We start from the raw sequence: 16,685 nt of genomic DNA, 5'->3' as shown, positions 1-16,685 counted from the left end.
ACTCATGATGGACCAGATTTCCCTTTCATGGTATTTCTTCCCATGGGACTAGGCTTGAGGTCAAAACCACAATGCACACAGTATTTTAATGGTGCCAGGCCTCATGAGGCTGCAGACCGTTCATTAGTCCGTGTGAAGGGTGTAGCACGAGCCTAGCTGCAGCTGCGAGGACATTTGCACAGTGGCGTTCTGGCCACTGGGAGACCTGGCTAAGACGCAGCCTTGGCTTTCTTCAGTCACCTCACGTGTCCCTCCTTACCTACGTGGTACTAGACCGTGCCGGGACCTCCTTTCTGGATCAAGCTTCACTTGTACCTGCCGAGAGAATATGCCAGGGAGGGCACTGTTGGGTACCCCGTGCATCATCCCACGGTGCAGTACAAACATTGCATCTGTGCCTCTGGGACTCATGGGTAAGATGGTTTAATATGGATGCATGGAGTTCGTGAAGGGCCTTTTCCTCTGTGCAGCAATAATGTCATCATCCCTAGCCAACCAAGAAACTTGTTTGTACATGGGCTTTTTGTTTTTATCTCATTGCAACAGGAATGGCCCAGATATTGTCATTTTCTTTTACAGTTGAAAGGCTCCGATAGTGACCCTTGTCCTCGCCACAGCAGCTGTGGGGCAGGAGGTTGTGTTCTGAACTCATTCCCCAACAAAACGGCCCATGTTTTGGGAATCATACATCAAGTGGCCGCCATAGGACTGCTGTGCTCAGCTCCTGTTGCCGATGAGGGGCATTTACCCTGGCAGATGAAACTCTGACTCAGGCTTAAGTGACTTACCCAGAACCCCATGGCTAACTAGCTGGCACCACTGCATGTTTGACTGACACCGGTGCCCACACTTCTCCTTCCTCATGAGCGTAGGACTCCGGAATCTCTGGCTGTGACTGATAAATTGCTCCTCTTGGCTTATGAATAACATGGCAAAACAAATTACTTTGGGGACCTAGAAGGAAGTTGTTGGCCTTGTGTAAACTATATTGGAATGTCACCGAGCAGACAGCTCCGGAGGCGTCTACAAATATCTTCCAAAGATATCTCCAAAGTGAGTCACCCAGAAAGCAGGACGCCCCCGTGTTTTGGTTTGCAAATGAGTTTTGAGAAATGGCGTTGAGGTCTTGAGCTGTTGGCACTTTTCCCATCCCAATCGCAAAGGACTTTGGGAATGCTGCAGGAAAAGGAGAGGAAGGGACGGGGTACTGACTGCTTGCTGCTCAGAGCTCCAACAGGTCAGGAGAGTAAAGGCCTCCCACCATTCCAACTGCATTTAATACCATTCCAGAAACTACTGCCTGCCAGTAAGCCGGTTTGCCGTGCCTCAAGGACACCCAGGCACCATAACCTGGACTCCCTAACCCTGTGTGCTGACTGTGGCTAATAACAGAGGGGCCTTGTTTTGAAGTTTACATTTTCACTACCCTATTTTATGACTCTTTATCAAGCATGTTGAGTTGAAATCTAAGTGTTCTTGTCCCTGCCGCTTGTAGAGATGTCAAGGAGGGATGGGTTGACTGCTCTGAGTAACTTTGGGTAATGGTGGAAGACCCAAGGTCCAGAACCCTCAGGAGCTGGTCAGTGGGTGGTTTGTGTTGAGTCTGAAGAAGCCCGAGGCATGTGTCAAGATGGGGATCAAAGGCGAGCTCTAGGGATTCCTTTGTAAAATGAAAGAGAGGAGGCGGGAGCTGTAGTGGGGGCCGGTTTCCAGGCAGACTTTCTTACAGGTTCATAGCGTAATCTGTGGGAGCAGAAATCCAATCTGATGCCCAACCAAATGCAGCATGCAAATTGGACTGCTTCCCTGAGAGCAGCGAGCCAGGGTCTGGGTCAGCTAACGAGGAGAAAAAACAGCTCTAGACTCTGGGCCACCAGCTTGGCTGCCTTGTTCCAGCGGGGGTGGGGGCGCAGCAGATTACAGCTTTATTTGTTTAAACCTCGGCATCTGTAAGCATTCACAGTCCTCTTGACTTGTGCTGCCTGGTTGTAAAAAGAACAGTTGAACGAGCTCATTGTTTGGGGCTCCTTTCTTTAATGTATTTTACAAACACGCGCAGTGACAGGCCTGACATGCAGATTTCTATGTACTCGTGCTTCAGTCTGGGATTACAGCATTAATAACACAGTTCCGTGCTTCGTGCCATTTTTAAGCATGATCGTTATGATAAAGGGCATATACTTAATTACAGGCCTGCTTAATTACAGCTCTGTTGAAGCTCGTTTGTTTAGGAGAATGCTAATTGCGCTACGGAGCCGCGGTACATCCTCACTTTCATCTGTTCCGTGTTGCTCCGATCCATGGAGCAGCATTTGTTAAAACTGCCACCAGATTTTTTTTAAGTAAAAAGAAGAAAGCAGTGGCCTGACACTAAAGGGACACCGCTTCCAGTCAGAGATTGGGAGCCACAGTCCAGGACGCTCTGCCCACATCAGACCCCTGACTGCTGTTGTCAGATGTAGCTGTTGGCAAGGAGCGTGAGGCCCATTTTCCAGACAGGCTCAAAGGTGTGGTGTCCCTGCATGGACATAGCCCTCTTTCTGACACAGGCCATGCTGGGAGCCTGTCACAGCCTGGAACTCCTGGGTGCGTGACTTACGGAAGAGGCTGCAGGTGGGAAGGTTGATGGTTCACCCCCCCCCCCCCCCCCCCCCGTGAACGAGGAAAGGAACAAGGGCCCTTCCTTGTCTTTGCAGAAGAGACCTTGGGAGGACCACGGGCTTTCACTTTTCCTCTCGCACTACCTCCCAGGCTTAGAGGAGCCTCTGTAATGTCACCCTGGGAATCCAGCTGGACAAAGGACCAGAACCTGCTCAGGTGTCATTCCTGATTCTGTGACGTCTATGCACACAGGTCAGGGGGATCAGGGAGAAGCCCTGCCCTAATCCTTGCTGGTTGGCAGGGCACGGAGACCCTGTGAACCGTCTCCCCCAGCGATGTGTGGCCCTGAGTAGGTCAGTAAGAGGCTGGCAGCTAGGACATGCATCCAGTCTTGGACAGTCAGAGTGAAAACACGCCAGCCCTGGCTAGGGAAGGAGAGAGGAAGGAGGAGGACAGGGCTCCCTGGGAGAGGGGGGACAGAGATGATTTATGGCCAGTCTTGGGGATCACATGAAAAATGTGTGCCATCATTTTAAGGATTATGTTTGCCAAACCTCTGAGTATTTTCAAATATGGAAGGCTGTCCAGATAAGGCTCCTAGGAATGGGAGCTGTTGAATCAGAAGGGGCTTTCCAGGATCCTAGTGCTAAACTCTGCAGCGCACAGACCCTACCCAGCTCCCGCAGTATCAGTGGCTCTGTCTGTTCCTTCTGTGCAGTGTATCTTCCAAGAGGAGAGTGAGGCCCCTGAACTGTAATTGGTCCAGCCAGCCCTTCTCCCTGTGGCTGTGGCTTCCTAGCAGACAGGGGCTTGTGCCCTCTTCAAGCCTCTCTTATCCAGCCCCACTCTGCCTGCTCCCATGTGTCAGATGCAGTGTGGGATGCTAGGCAGAGTCCCACCTCCCTGAGTCTGCCTCTCCATTTCCATATGGAGTTGGCTAAGAGTCCCACAGTGCCCTCCCTCTCTTCAAGGCTCTCAGGATGATCATCTGAGAATATCATGGAAGCTCAGAGCAGACCAAGTGGTGCCTGGATCCTGTGGCCATGCTGTGCCACTATGGCCTCGAGAAGGGCACCTTCCATGTTCAGTGAGCAAATCACATTGGTGTGTCCAGCCAACTCAGAGCCCTTTGTTACTGTCGCTAGCTACTGTGCGTGTCTTCCCTTTGCCCGGCATAGCTAAGGCCACACTGTTGTTACTGTTGTTACTGTTGCTACTGTTGTTACTGTTACTACTGTGCTTGTCTTCCCTTTTTCCTGCATAGCTAAGGCCACACTCTTGCTACTGTTGCTACTGTGCGTGTCTTCCCTTTGCCCTGCATAGCTGCACTAAACTATAAGGGGGATAAAGTCCGTGCTCTGATGTCGCCCAAATGTCAGCGTTCTGCACCCTTCATCAAAGTCCACTCTTAGCCAATTAACAAGCATTCCTACTAGGTCCCTATCAGCCATATTTCACTTAAAAAAGCAACCATGTTTCTTCTTAGCTAGCAGGTGATGTCCTGACCCCCTTCAGAGCAGGTGGTTAACCTGCCTCTCAGTACCTAGGCTGTGTCATGTGGAAGGGGGATGTGGGTGCCATTCGTGGAAGCCAGATGACAACTTCGTGGTGTCGATTCCCTCCTTCTACCTTTGTGTGATTCCAGGGCTCAAACTCAATCTCGTGCAGCAAGCACCTTTACCCACTGAGCCAGCCATACTGTATCTGAATGTGCATGCATGCATGCCTGTCTGCGCCAATACAGTGCTCATGGAGGCCAGAAGAAGGTGTAAGATCCCTCTGGAACTGGAGTCACAGATGGCTGTGAACTGCCATGTAGGTGCTGGGCATAGAACCCAGTGTCCTCTGCAAGATTCTAAATCCTGAGCCATCTCTCCAGTGCCTTGCCCTCAACCACACACACTAGATTCTTTAAATGCAATTTGGTCTGTTAAGTATGACCTGGAGGTAACGTCTGCTTAGGTGTGTCCTGTGTGCTGTGAGCCCTATCTGGGCGGTTCATCTTGAGCTCTGCCCTGCTGGTTCTACCAGATGGGCTAAGATCTGTTCTCTAGTGAATGAGAAGAGCAGCTGACTGCCCAGCCTCCCATTGTGAGTCCCCTTTACCAAATGTCACCTCAGTCTCTTTACCAAATGGCTCCTTGCAGTCAGGACTGAGCACAAGGGGCTTCCATCTCTGTTGCCAGTATAGGCAGGGGTGTAACTGCCACCACCATCCTGGTGGCCACATCATCGTGCGGCCTCATACTTCTCACAGTGTGAGATGCTCTTCTGCTGCCATCTAGTAGGCTCCAGGGCAGGACATCACTGTAGAAGTGGGTGAGGAACCTTGTTAGCCCCTGCACGGTGGCGGGAGCAGTGCTGTGCACATGCGCCCTTTTCCGTGAGAAGTAAAATACGATGGTTACCTGTGTCCAAGCATCGTAAGCCAGGGCTTCCAGGTTCCTGCTTCTGGCCTGTGTGACCTTGGTGTCGGCTCCACCTCTGGAGCCGCTGTTTTGTCATCTCAAAAGCATCAGAAGTGATCTGAGGACCCTGGACCCAGCAAGTATTCGAGGGCAGAGCATGCAAGAGCTGTGTGGGGTGAACAGGAGCTTAAAGTTTATGTTGGGTGGTCAGCGGCAGGAGCCAGTGTGGCCTTTCAGGGTGTCGATGGGGCTTGCCTCCATCCCTAAGAAGCTTGTGGCTTTCCAAGGAAACCTCCTTCACGGCACTGTGTCTGCTGTGACAGGCTCACAGGTGGTAGTGGGGCATTTGCAGTGGGTGTGTGAATCACTTGGGATTTTGTCCCTCCTTGCTCTGCCGGTGCTGTCTCATGCACCATGCCAGCATTCAGCCCTTCTCTTCCGGGTTGTAGGGCCCAGCTGCAGTGGGAGATGGCCCTGCAGAAGGGGGCTCCCAGTGCAGGCAAGTCCGCTTTTCATTCCCTCCCTCCCTGCAGTATTATGGCCACAGCTAACCACTCGCTGTGCGGCACGTCGTACAGATCAGACACCGGAAGGGATTCCGTTCCCTCCTCCTGCACTCTCCTTTCCGTTCCTGCTTCTCTTTGGCCCCAGCCCTGGAAGGTGGTCCCAGCATTTGAATGCCAAGGAAGTCTTCATTTTAGGAAATGGGCAGAGGGGAGGCCCAGTGTCCATTCTAAATCCATGGTCTGCCACAAACCACCCTCTCGCTGCAGGCTGCAGGTTCCTACACTAAGGGCCAGATGTTATAGGCTGAACTTTGCCTCTGCTCTGTCCTGCTTCTGCAGGGCACCATCTCAGTCAGCAGCCCAGCTCTCTGTGCATGGGTCTCACTGTGAGAGCCCTGCATCACACGCTCCTCTGTGGCAAGACTGCCACCAGTTTAGGGGTGGAGACCTAGATACAAGTAGATTGCAGGAGCTATGGTACAGAAAGGAACTGAGTTTCCAGGTCCCTGCATTCCTCATTCACAGGCTGCTCATTCCACACCCTTCAGTCTTGACTCAGCCCCGAAGCCGCGGCAAGGAATCAGTAACCATGTGTTCTCCCTTCCCCACAAACACTGCGCCCACTCTGCCAGGCCCTGAGCAAGTTCCTGGCCTGCTTCACTGTAGACACATAGCACACTTCACAGCCATTAGCCAAGCTTCTTTTTCATGTGACTTCATGGCAAGTCCAGCCCAGGGCTCAAGCACAATCATCCTGACCACCAAACTACTTGTCTTTCCATGGAGACGCTGATGAATACCCAACACCACCAAAGAGAGACAGGTCGGCCCACAGAATGTACAGTGGACATGCTACTGCCAGCTTCCTCCCAGAATGCATCTCTGCCCCCTCACAGCCATGCATCACTTTCTTCCTGCTGTCAGGCCCTTAGTGGCTCCAACTACTTATGACATAGGCCAGAGCCCTGGGTAAGAAGAGACTTCCATACCAGCCCTGTACTACTCCCCCACCCTCTCTGCACCGACTACACTCAGAGGGGCCACACAAGGCGTCTGTATCCCTGGGCAGGGTGCGTTCCCTGGGAACGGAGAGCAGCGGACCACTCAGCAGCTCTCACTCACTTGAGCTGGGCAGCATCTGCCTCCAGCCAGGGAGTGATTGGTCCTCTCTGTACCAACATCCTAGGTTGCTGGACAGCAGTCGTGTCCTCAATGCGTTCCTCTCTTTCCTCTCTTGCAGCAATGGATGGTGTGCCGTTTATGATTTCAGAGAAGTTTTCCTGCATTCCAGAAAGTGTAAGTTTTATGCATGCTCCCCTCCCCCCCACACCTTAACCTGAAGTCCCTCAATGTCTATGCACAAGCTGCTCTTAGCGCCCTGGAACCCCTGGGCCTGGGCAAGCATCTCTGCCTGTGTGCTGAACCCTATAACCAGAAGGCACAACTTGTGAGAGCTGGGGTGCATTCTGCTCGTCTTGGGCCCTCCAGCCGGGGCCTGCACCTAGCAGATGCCTGAGAAGTGGAAGAAAAGGGCAGCTAGAGGCCAGGATCCTAGAGACACTCAGCAGATGAGTGTGTACGGCCACACTTTTGCATTTGACTCACAGGTCGCAATGTTTCCCAAGTTCGGCTTCCTCGTCTAGCTCTTGTTTGAGACTGGCTCTCGCTGTGCAGTCCTGACTGCCTCAGAACTAGCTCTATACACCAGCTGGCCTTGCACTTACAGAGAGCCACCTGCCTCTGCCTCCTGAGTGCTAAGATTAAAACATGCACTACCACAACTAGCCTTAACGTGCTTTTTGTTTGTTTGTTTGTTTGTTTGTTTGTTTTTGAGACATACAGCCCTGGCTGGCCTGAAACTCACTTCATCGATCAGACTGTCACAAACTCAGACCCACCTGCCTCTTCCTTCCTAGTGCTGCTCCACCACACATGGCCTTGGTTTTTCACTTCCCGGTGATGAAGTTGGCCTGGTTCCCCACTATCATTGCTGCATTCTGTATGTCCTGCACGCTGTGCCGTGGAGCAGTGTCAGGTGCCTCTGGCTGTGGTCTCTTTAGGTTGAGCCCTGAGCCCTCTTGAATGACAGAGGAACTAGGCAAGCCAGTCAAGAGCAGAGGCCAGTATCTAAACCATGAGAGGCCACAGCCAGGACCCTGTACTGGTTCCATTCCCTCCTGGAGACACCCCTCTGATAGTGCCTGGTCCTCAGGACAGCCTCTGCCCTCACTCAGCTGCGCAAGCCTGGGCCACGCTGGGTCAGTAAACTTGTGTCTGGCTTTTATTCTTCCTGTAGAAGATTGCTTTGAGGCGTCACTAAGCGCCAAGGCCCTGGTTTGGCCCATCGAAAGACCCCTCAAGTGTTTTTCTTGGACCCAGTTTAAAACCACCCGCCTGGCGATCCGACCTGCTCTGTCGTTTCCATTTTTATGAAATATAATAGGCCTCCTCTGAGCCCTTCTGGTAAGCAGCTTAATCGTGAAAAATGCTCCTGACGTGACATGGGGAGCCTGAGGAACTTCCGCAGACTCCACTTGGCTGCGTTGCCATGGAGACACTGGCACCTCTCCCACATGCTCCCTGGGAGAGGCAGCTCTGCCCTGCTCACCAGCTCCAGTCGGGAAAGTTTAGTGGACTAGTTAGGGCCTAATGATGCAACAGCTGGACCTCTGCTGGCTCCTGGGCCAGGCGGGCAGGCGGCCCCGTCCTCACAACATGAAGGCTGGCATCTTCAGCAGAGCCAAACTGTTTTGTGGCTACTGGAAGAGCAGCCCCAGGAGCTCGGGGTCTAATTTGGTGGCCCTATCCCAAGTTTGCCCTCACAATGTGCTAGTGCCAATTCAGCAAGTGCTCAGGGCCACAGATGCAAGCCAAGCCCTGTGTTAAGCCCTTCCAAGCACTTCTCTGTTTAATCCCCCTGCATCCAGACCAAAAGGGCCCACCCATGCCACTTTTAACAGGCTTTTAAATGTGGCCTTCAAAGTAAGTATGGGGGGGGGGGGTATCCAGATGCCTCAGCAGGTAAAAGGGCTTGTGGCAAAAGTCCACTCACTGGAGTTCGATCCCAAGAACCCACATTAAAAAAGCCAGATACGATGACGTGCATGCGTAATCCTAGCACCCCTAAGAGATGGAAATCATGAGCCAGCTGGCCTGGAGTACAAAGGGGAGCAGAAACGGAAAGAGAGCCGACTCCTCAAAGTTGCCCTCTGACCTCCACATATGTGTCCACACTCGCACTCTAAAAATCTGCTGAATAAACAAATAGAGAAGATTAATCCTTCCTGAACCACGAGGCAGCCAGTTGGGATCCAGAGCCTTGGACTCAGGAGCTAACCACTGGCCTCTCGCAGTGCAGGACATGCAGGTAGCCCAGTCAGGTGCTAACCTCAGCCCACTGCAGGACTCTGGGTCTGTGTGGATCTCAGGCTCTACCTGCAGGCGAGGCTGCAAGAGGCTAGCCTTCTGCTGCTCCCAGAAAACCAAGAACCAGTGTTCCTGGAAACAGCGTACCTGGATTCTGCACTGGCAGCAGCCCACACGGGGAGGCTCACACAGTCCAGCCTGCTCACCTGCGCTGACTTTCCTAGTCTGTGTTTTTGCCGAGAAATGTTCCACTGTCCACAGAATTGCAGAGCCCTGTTAAAGTGCGGCCTCTCGCTTTCACCATCCCTGATCTTGCAAAGCATTAGCTGATGGTGGTCATTTCCCTCTTCCGTCTCTATCAAAGACCTGATCCTCCCCTAGATACTGCAGACCCTTGGAACTCCTGCCACTCTGTAGAAACACCAGGCAGTGTGGCCTCTGGTAACTGCTTCAGACACTTCAGCCCCGAATCCCATCACAAAAGCATAAATCACTCACTTTCTCCTTTGGTGTCAGAAAAAAAAAATAAGCTAATTGACCATAGGCACACCTTCTGGGAGGCCATGGCCCCTCCCCTTACCCCCTGCCCCCAGTGCTGTGGATATGTGGCAAAGTTGTCTTGTGGTTCGGAAGGTTCAGCTCACGATGTGCTTATGGTTTCTGCCTGGACCTGTAGGCTGAGCGTCACAATGTCCATTCCTGTGGTGGGATTGAAGATGCTAGGGCGGCTTGTCCATCACAGTTGTCGTGAGAGCAAGGGGCTTTCTCCAGCCATCAAAAGGGTGACTTGGTCTGTATTTTCAGATGCAGCCATTTGATCTCTTGGGAATCACCATCAAGTCCCTGGCAGAAATTGAAAAGGAGGTAAGTACGCTGGGCTTGCGACACTGCTCACTCTAGGGTCCTTGTTCCTCCATCAGGGCTTGGTTCCAGAAAAGGTGGGTGCAAGAGCCCTCCTGAGGGGAAACCCAGTCAGTCATTTTAAGCGCACCCATCGCTTGCCAGAGGCCATGACCAGTGCCTTGTCCTGTCTCTCCTCATTTGCCACCAGGGCCATCTCAGATTCAACCAACTCTTGATCCAGAGGAATGTCCTAGGCCCCTCATACTTAGCCAGGTCCCTCCTTCCCTGCTGGTTTGATGGCATCTGGGCATCATAAGAAAGACACCAGGATCAGGGTCCAAAGGAAAGTTCCAAGGAGACAGACCCAAAACAGTAGGGCTCCACAGAAGGCCGGGCCTGCTGGGGTTGCCCGGTTTTGGCCAGCGTCAGTGTGCACATCCTCGTGTAGAGAAGACTGCCGCGGTCACGTGCTGCCACCAGAGCTCCTCAGAGAGGAACATTTGTCTCACAGATGGAAATGGCAGAACCATTTCAATATCCTTGGTTCCTTGGGGTTTTCTTGTGTGTACCCAGCCAGCAGAAGCAGACTGCATTATTGAAAGATGGCTGGAATCAAGGAAAATTGAATCAGTGCAGTACAACGAATTCCTAAACCATCAGAGCAAGAACAAGACGAAAATCTCCCCCTTTGTCTTTGATGCTCAGTAAATCATAAAAACATGGCTGTCACCTATAGTTTTGTTTGCTGGCTGGCTGGCAACAGGAGGAATGGCTGGCCACGATGCTGGAAATCTAGGTGTAGATAGAATTTCACATCTGCCCTTTAAACAGCCTTTGCTAGGGCTCCAGCATAGGGTGGGCCTCCCCATGGGGTGGAGTCTGTGGGTACCCAGGGGAGGCTTTGAGAGCTGCACTGGAGAGCAAGATAGACCAAAGTCATATAGACAGATTTGGAGCAGCCTGACTGCCTGACTCAGGCAGGCCACCTTCCCGCCTGTGCAGGGATAGCAGGAGAACCAGCCTCAGGGTATCAGCCAGTGCTGTGTGCACAGGTGGAAACTCTGGTGGCAACAGGTACCCAGTGCTGGGGTTGGTGCTACAGAAAGGGGCATCCAAACTTCCCCCTCCTGAGCACCCCTGCCCTTGCCAGTGGGCCTTGCCAGTACCGTCTTTTTCTTAAACGCTCACATGGGCACAGTCCTTGTATTTGGGGCTATTTTGTTGTCACCCTGAGTGACCAAGTAACCACCTTCCTCCTTTGTATGAGGCAAGATTGAAGCCTAGTCTTGTCCTGCGGCTGGAAGCCCTTGAAGGGGACTGTCCGAGCTGGTGAGGACATAGGGCTGGACTGCATCCTGGATGCAGTGAGTAGATAAGACCCTGTTGTCAGGCTGGGGCATGTCAAAGCCACACCAAATGTCTGGGTTCTCCCTCTACTCTGAGGGCTGGCACAAGGGCAGGCATGTTCGTATGATGTGTGTCCTTCACCTCAGTACTGAGTTGGGGTGTGGCTTCCCCCAAGACACAGCACTGGATAGTGAGGACAGCTCTGGAAGGAGCTTGTGGGCCTGATCCCATCTCTTCTCATCGACTTCTCTGGGCCTGTTTCCTCTTCTGTCAGGTGGGGCAGTAAAGGAAATACCAGCCATGCTTAACGGGGCTCTGCTGAGACCGTGGGGTTTGGGGGCTCTGCTGAGACCGTGGGGTTTGGGGGCTCTGCTGAGACCGTGGGGTTTGGGAGCTCTGCTGAGACTGTTGGGTTTGGGGGGGCTCTGCTGAGACCGTGGGGTTTGGGGGCTCTGCTGAGACTGTTGGGTTTGGGGGGCTGTGCTGAGACTGTTGGATTTGGGGGCTCTGTTGAGACTATGTGGTTTGGGGGCTCTGCTGAGACTGTGTGGTTTGGGGGCTCTGTTGAGACTGTTGGGTTTGGGGTGCTCTGCTGAGACTGCGGGGTTTGGGGGCTCTGTTGAGACTGTTGGGTTTGGGGGCTCTGCTGAGACTGCGGGGTTTGGGGGCTCTGCTGAGACTGCGGGGTTTGGGGGCTCTGTTGAGACTGTTGGGTTTGGGGTGCTCTGCTGAGACTGCGGGGTTTGGGGGCTCTGCTGAGACTGTGTGGTTTGGGGGCTCTGCTGAGACCATGGGGTTTGGGGGGCTCTGCTGAGACCATGGGGTTTGGGGGCTCTGCTGAGACCATGGGGTTTGGGGCTCTGCTGAGACTGCGGGGTTTAGGGGCTCTGCTGAGACTGTGGTTTGGAGCCTGCAGAGCTGGCAGCATCACCATCACCACTGCCCATCACTACATCCTCCCTTTCCATGGGGCAGGGGCAGGAGGCAGTCTGCCTGTCCTGGTTAGCAGCTGAGGGATGCCATCTTGTTTTGTTTCTCACTGTGAGTCTCAGTGAGAAGACAGGCTTGTAGTTGTGGCTGAATTATGTTAAAGTTGCAGAAAGGTGGGAGAATAGCAAGTGGGAATGGGGTGTGGAAGCATAGTAAAGGTCACCATGAGTGGGAGTGGGTGTGGAAGCATAGTGAGGGTCACCATGAGTGGGAGTGGGGTGTGGAAGCATAGTGAAGGTCACCATGAGTGGGAGTGGGGTGTGGAAGCATAGTGAAGGTCACCACGAATGGGAGTGGGGTGTGGAAGCATAGTGAAGGTCACCATGAGTGGGAGTGGGGTGTGGAAGCATAGTGAAGGTCACCATGAGTGGGAGTGGGGTGTGGAAGCATAGTGAAGGTCACCATGAGTGGGAGTGGGGTGTGGAAGCATAGTGAGGGTCACCACGAGTGGGAGTGGGGTGTGGAAGCATAGTAAAGGTCACCATGAGTGGGAGTGGGGTGTGGAAGCATAGTGAGGGTCACCATGAGTGGGAGTGGGGTGTGGAAGCATAGTGAAGGTCACCATGAGTGGGAGTGGGGTGTGGAAGCATAGTGAAGGTCACCATGAGTGGGAGTGGGGTGTGGAAGCATAGTGAAGGTCACCATGAGTGGGAGTGGGGTGTGGAAGCATAGTGAAGGTTACCATGAGTGGGAGTGGGGTGTGGAAGCATAGTGAAGGTCACCATGAGTGGGAGTGGGGTGTGGAAGCATAGTGAGGGTCACCACGAGTGGGAGTGGGGTGTGGAAGCATAGTAAAGGTCACCACGAGTGGGAGTGGGGTGTGGAAGCATAGTGAGGGTCACCATGAGTGGGAGTGGGGTGTGGAAGCATAGTGAAGGTCACCATGAGTGGGAGTGGGGTGTGGAAGCATAGTGAAGGTCACCATGAGTGGGAGTGGGGTGTGGAAGCATAGTGAAGGTCACCATGAGTGGGAGTGGGGTGTGGAAGCATAGTGAAGGTCACCATGAGTGGGAGTGGGGTGTGGAAGCATAGTGAAGGTCACCATGAGTGGGAGTGGGGTGTGGAAGCATAGTGAAGGTCACCACGAATGGGAGTGGGGTGTGGAAGCATAGTGAAGGTCACCATGAGTGGGAGTGGGGTGTGGAAGCATAGTGAAGGTCACCACGAATGGGAGTGGGGTGTGGAAGCATAGTGAGGGTCACCATGAGTGGGAGTGGCACAGCGGCTGTCACTGAGGATCTGCCATCCGTGTGTTTAGGGCATTGCCATATCATGGTGTTTAGGGTGTCGCCACTGCCCCCCACATTCTGAAGGACAGGGCCGTCCACAACACTCAGTGAGTTTCCTGGGAGCAGGTGGTGTTGTCTCTTCTAACCCTGATTGCAGTGTCACTTCTGTGACACAGACCTCCATCATGGCCTGCATCCAGTGTTGTTCCTGAAGCAAGCAGGGAGTCCCTTAGAACAAATGTGGTGTCCCCAGGAGCTGGCATTGTGTTGTCTGGGTCAGGACACTTGGTTCCCCGCTGGCCCCTGGTGCAGGAGCCCAGGTCTGTAGGAGGTGTCTCCACTGGCTGCCTGTTCTGTTATACCTTGTTAAACCCCACCCCCACACAAGCAAAACATAGGTTCTGAAGGCAGGCAATCACCTTTAAAGTTTTTGTCGTGTATTTATTTCATGGCAGCGATGCACAGAGTGGGGTCAGAAGACAGCCTGCTTAATCTGCCTCTCCTTCCATCATGGGAGCTCCGCAGGTAGAACTCAGGTTATCGGGCTTGGCAGCCTCTTTCCCCAGTGAACCATCTCGCTGGCCCAGATGAGCATCTTTGACTTTGGGGCACAGGCTAAAGACCTGAACATCTAGGATCCTGCCCCTAGCTCCTCCCCACAGTAGAGCAAAGTGTCTGAGAAGCTCTTCTTCTGTGTTTAGACACCCTGCAAGAGAAACCGGACTGAGCCCCTGGCAGTGACTAGGCTGTCAGCAGGTGGTTCCAGTGAAGACAAGAGGACCAAGTATGGCCTAATAAGTATATCCCTGTCCCCTCTCCTGAGGGGTGGGGGCACAGCTTGAAGAAATAGTGTCCATCCCTGAAGGCAGCTGGTCAGTCTGTCCAGCCAACATGAGGCTGAGAATCTTAGTCACTGTTCTATTGCTTTGAGGAGATACCATGACCAAGGCAGCTTACAGAAGAATGCATAAAATCAGGTGCTTGCTTAGTTTCTGAGGGCTAGAATCTGACCTTCATGGCAGGCAGCACGGTGCCAGGTAGCGCAGTAGCAGGCAGGCAGGTATCACAGTGGCAGGCAGGCAGGCAGGTATCACAGTGGCAGGCAGGCAGGTATCACAGTGGCAGGCAGGCAGGCAGGCAGGCAGGCAGGTATCACAGTGGCAGGCAGGCAGGTATCACAGTGGCAGGCAGGCAGGTATCACAGTGGCAGGCAGGCAGGTATCACAGTGGCAGGCAGGCAGGTATCACAGTGGCAGGCAGGTATCACAGTGGCAGGCAGGTATCACAGTGGCAGGCAGGTATCACAGTGGCAGGCAGGTATCACAGTGGCAGGCAGGTATCACAGTGGCAGGCAGGCAGGTATCACAGTGGCAGGCAGGCAGGCAGGCAGGTATCACAGTGGCAGGCAGGCAGGTATCACAGTGGCAGGCAGGCATCACAGTGGCAGGCAGGCAGGCAGGCATAGCACAGCACTAGAGCAGAAGCTGAAAACTCACATCTGAAGCACAAGGTCATGGCAGAAAGAGCAAGACGAGGCCTGGCACGGGCTTTTGAACCCCAGTGACACATCTCCTCCAACAAGGCTACACCTCCAAATCCTTCCCTAACTGTCCCACCCAAAATTCAAATAGCCATTGTCACTCAAACCACTTCCCTGAGCAAACCCTCCTGCCACCCTGCCCGGCACTGTCTGCCACTCACCTTCTTAAGCAGCCCTAGAGCTGCCGGAGCTGCCAGCCTAAGAACAGTGCGGAGTGAAGCAAGAGAACCTCGGGCAAATGCCAGCGCCAAAACCCTGTACCAGCTGCCAGCCACGGGACCTGCCTGGTACCACCACAGCCTGGACTGGCAGTAAGTGATACACAGCTGGAAGGAGACGGGCACCTGGTGCTGTATAGGCAGGGCACGAGCTCAAGCACAGGCTCATCCTGGAAGACCGGGAACACAGCAGCATGCCTGACTAGCTGCGTGGCGAGACCGTCAGCACTCAGGTTCCCTGTGGATGTGCTGTGGTGGAGGTGACATGGTATGATGGACAGGACACTGGGGAACTCTGTGTCTGGGCAGGGGCTATGTTGATGGTGAAGGTGACAGGATATTTTTACAGATAGGACACAGGTGAGCAGCGTGCCTGTCTGTGTTGGACTGTCATGTGTTGGCAGAGGAGATATGGTATCATGGACAGGATGTAGGCCCCGGTCTACCTGTGTTTGATGCCAGATCTACCCATAGTTGGGGTTTTGGTTTGGTTGTTTGTTTGTTTGAGACGGTGAGTCTCAGTATGTAACTCTGGCTGGTCTTGAACTCACAGAGATCTGCTTGCTTCTGCCTCCAGAGCTGATAGGATAGTGCACCTCCATGCTCAGATCTCAGACAGATCCCTTTGCCGCTCCAGCCTCATAGCGGAGTGTCATTGCTGGGCACCTCACAGCTGGCAGAGACCTTCAGGCGCCTCCACTGTCAAGTTCCCAGAGCTTCCTGGCACACACAGCCCTTAAATTTCAGGAAGACACCCAAGAAAGGTGGTATTTAAATTCAGAGTGGAAATCCATGCCATCAGGCAGCATTGCAGCAGGGGAGGAGTCTCCGAAAAGACAAAAACCTCGCCATTCAGGCGTACACGGAGATGTGGGTGGTGGAGAATGAATGAAGCCGTGATTAATACAGTAGCTCATCCTGGAAGGCCAGCACTCTCATGGCTCTCAGAGAGTCGGCATGCACTCCTGTCTCCGCTCTTCGAGGCCTCGGCAGGGCTCCTGTCAATTAGGTCAAGGCAACAGAGTGAATTTTGCGGTCTCCTCTTCCCATGGGAGGTGACCAAGGTTCACAAGGTTTTCTGGCCTGTCCCAGCATGTCTTCCGTCTTGTTGTTTTGCCTCTGTGGGAGGATGGTGTGCGGCTACTGTCCCCACAAAGCCACTGTCCTCTCCCCCCTCCCCCAGCAAAAGCTGCTCTGTTAGGAGCAAGGAAATGCAATTCCACAGTGGTCCATGATGGAGCGTCTTCCCTCTGAGTGAGTAGATGGGCATATAAATATTCCCCATCTCCGTGGCTCTTTATTTCCCTTGTAAGCAGTTGCCCCATTTCTCCATCTGATGGATTTCCTGTCGCAGTCAGGGTGGGTGTGCCCACACTCTCTCCAGCCACCTCCTCTGAAACCATTCCTGCCCTGGTGCCCTGTGTCCTCTGTTTGCCTCAGTCCCCTCTCCATCCCAGGTCTCCCGGGCCAAGAGCCAGCGTCTAGAGATCTAGAGAGCGCATCCCGCACAAACCTTTTAAATCACAAGTAATGGATCCCCGTATGAAAGTGCATGGGCAACTGGGAAACCGGTCTCCAAGCTCCGCGTGAGCCAGCTCACCCAAAACCCTTGGTGGGCGCATCGGGCTGAGCTAGGG

The 16,685-nt window shown here is 53.5% G+C and overlaps 1 protein-coding gene across 1 annotated transcript in view; it reads left to right on the top strand.

Moving 5' to 3' along the window:
- Mvb12b (multivesicular body subunit 12B) overlaps window positions 1-16,685 on the top strand; it is a 157,288-nt gene that overhangs the window by 122,943 nt on the left and 17,660 nt on the right. Inside the window, exons 8-9 of the mRNA XM_075985937.1 lie at window positions 6,756-6,811; window positions 9,686-9,745. Of these exons, the coding sequence (XP_075842052.1) occupies window positions 6,756-6,811; window positions 9,686-9,745 (116 nt within the window). The remainder of the gene's footprint in view (window positions 1-6,755; window positions 6,812-9,685; window positions 9,746-16,685) is intronic.

This window comes from Microtus pennsylvanicus, chromosome 9 (genome assembly GCF_037038515.1).
Source record: "Microtus pennsylvanicus isolate mMicPen1 chromosome 9, mMicPen1.hap1, whole genome shotgun sequence".
NCBI lineage: Eukaryota > Metazoa > Chordata > Mammalia > Rodentia > Cricetidae > Microtus > Microtus pennsylvanicus.
This window is presented reverse-complemented; position numbering and strand designations above follow the sequence as displayed.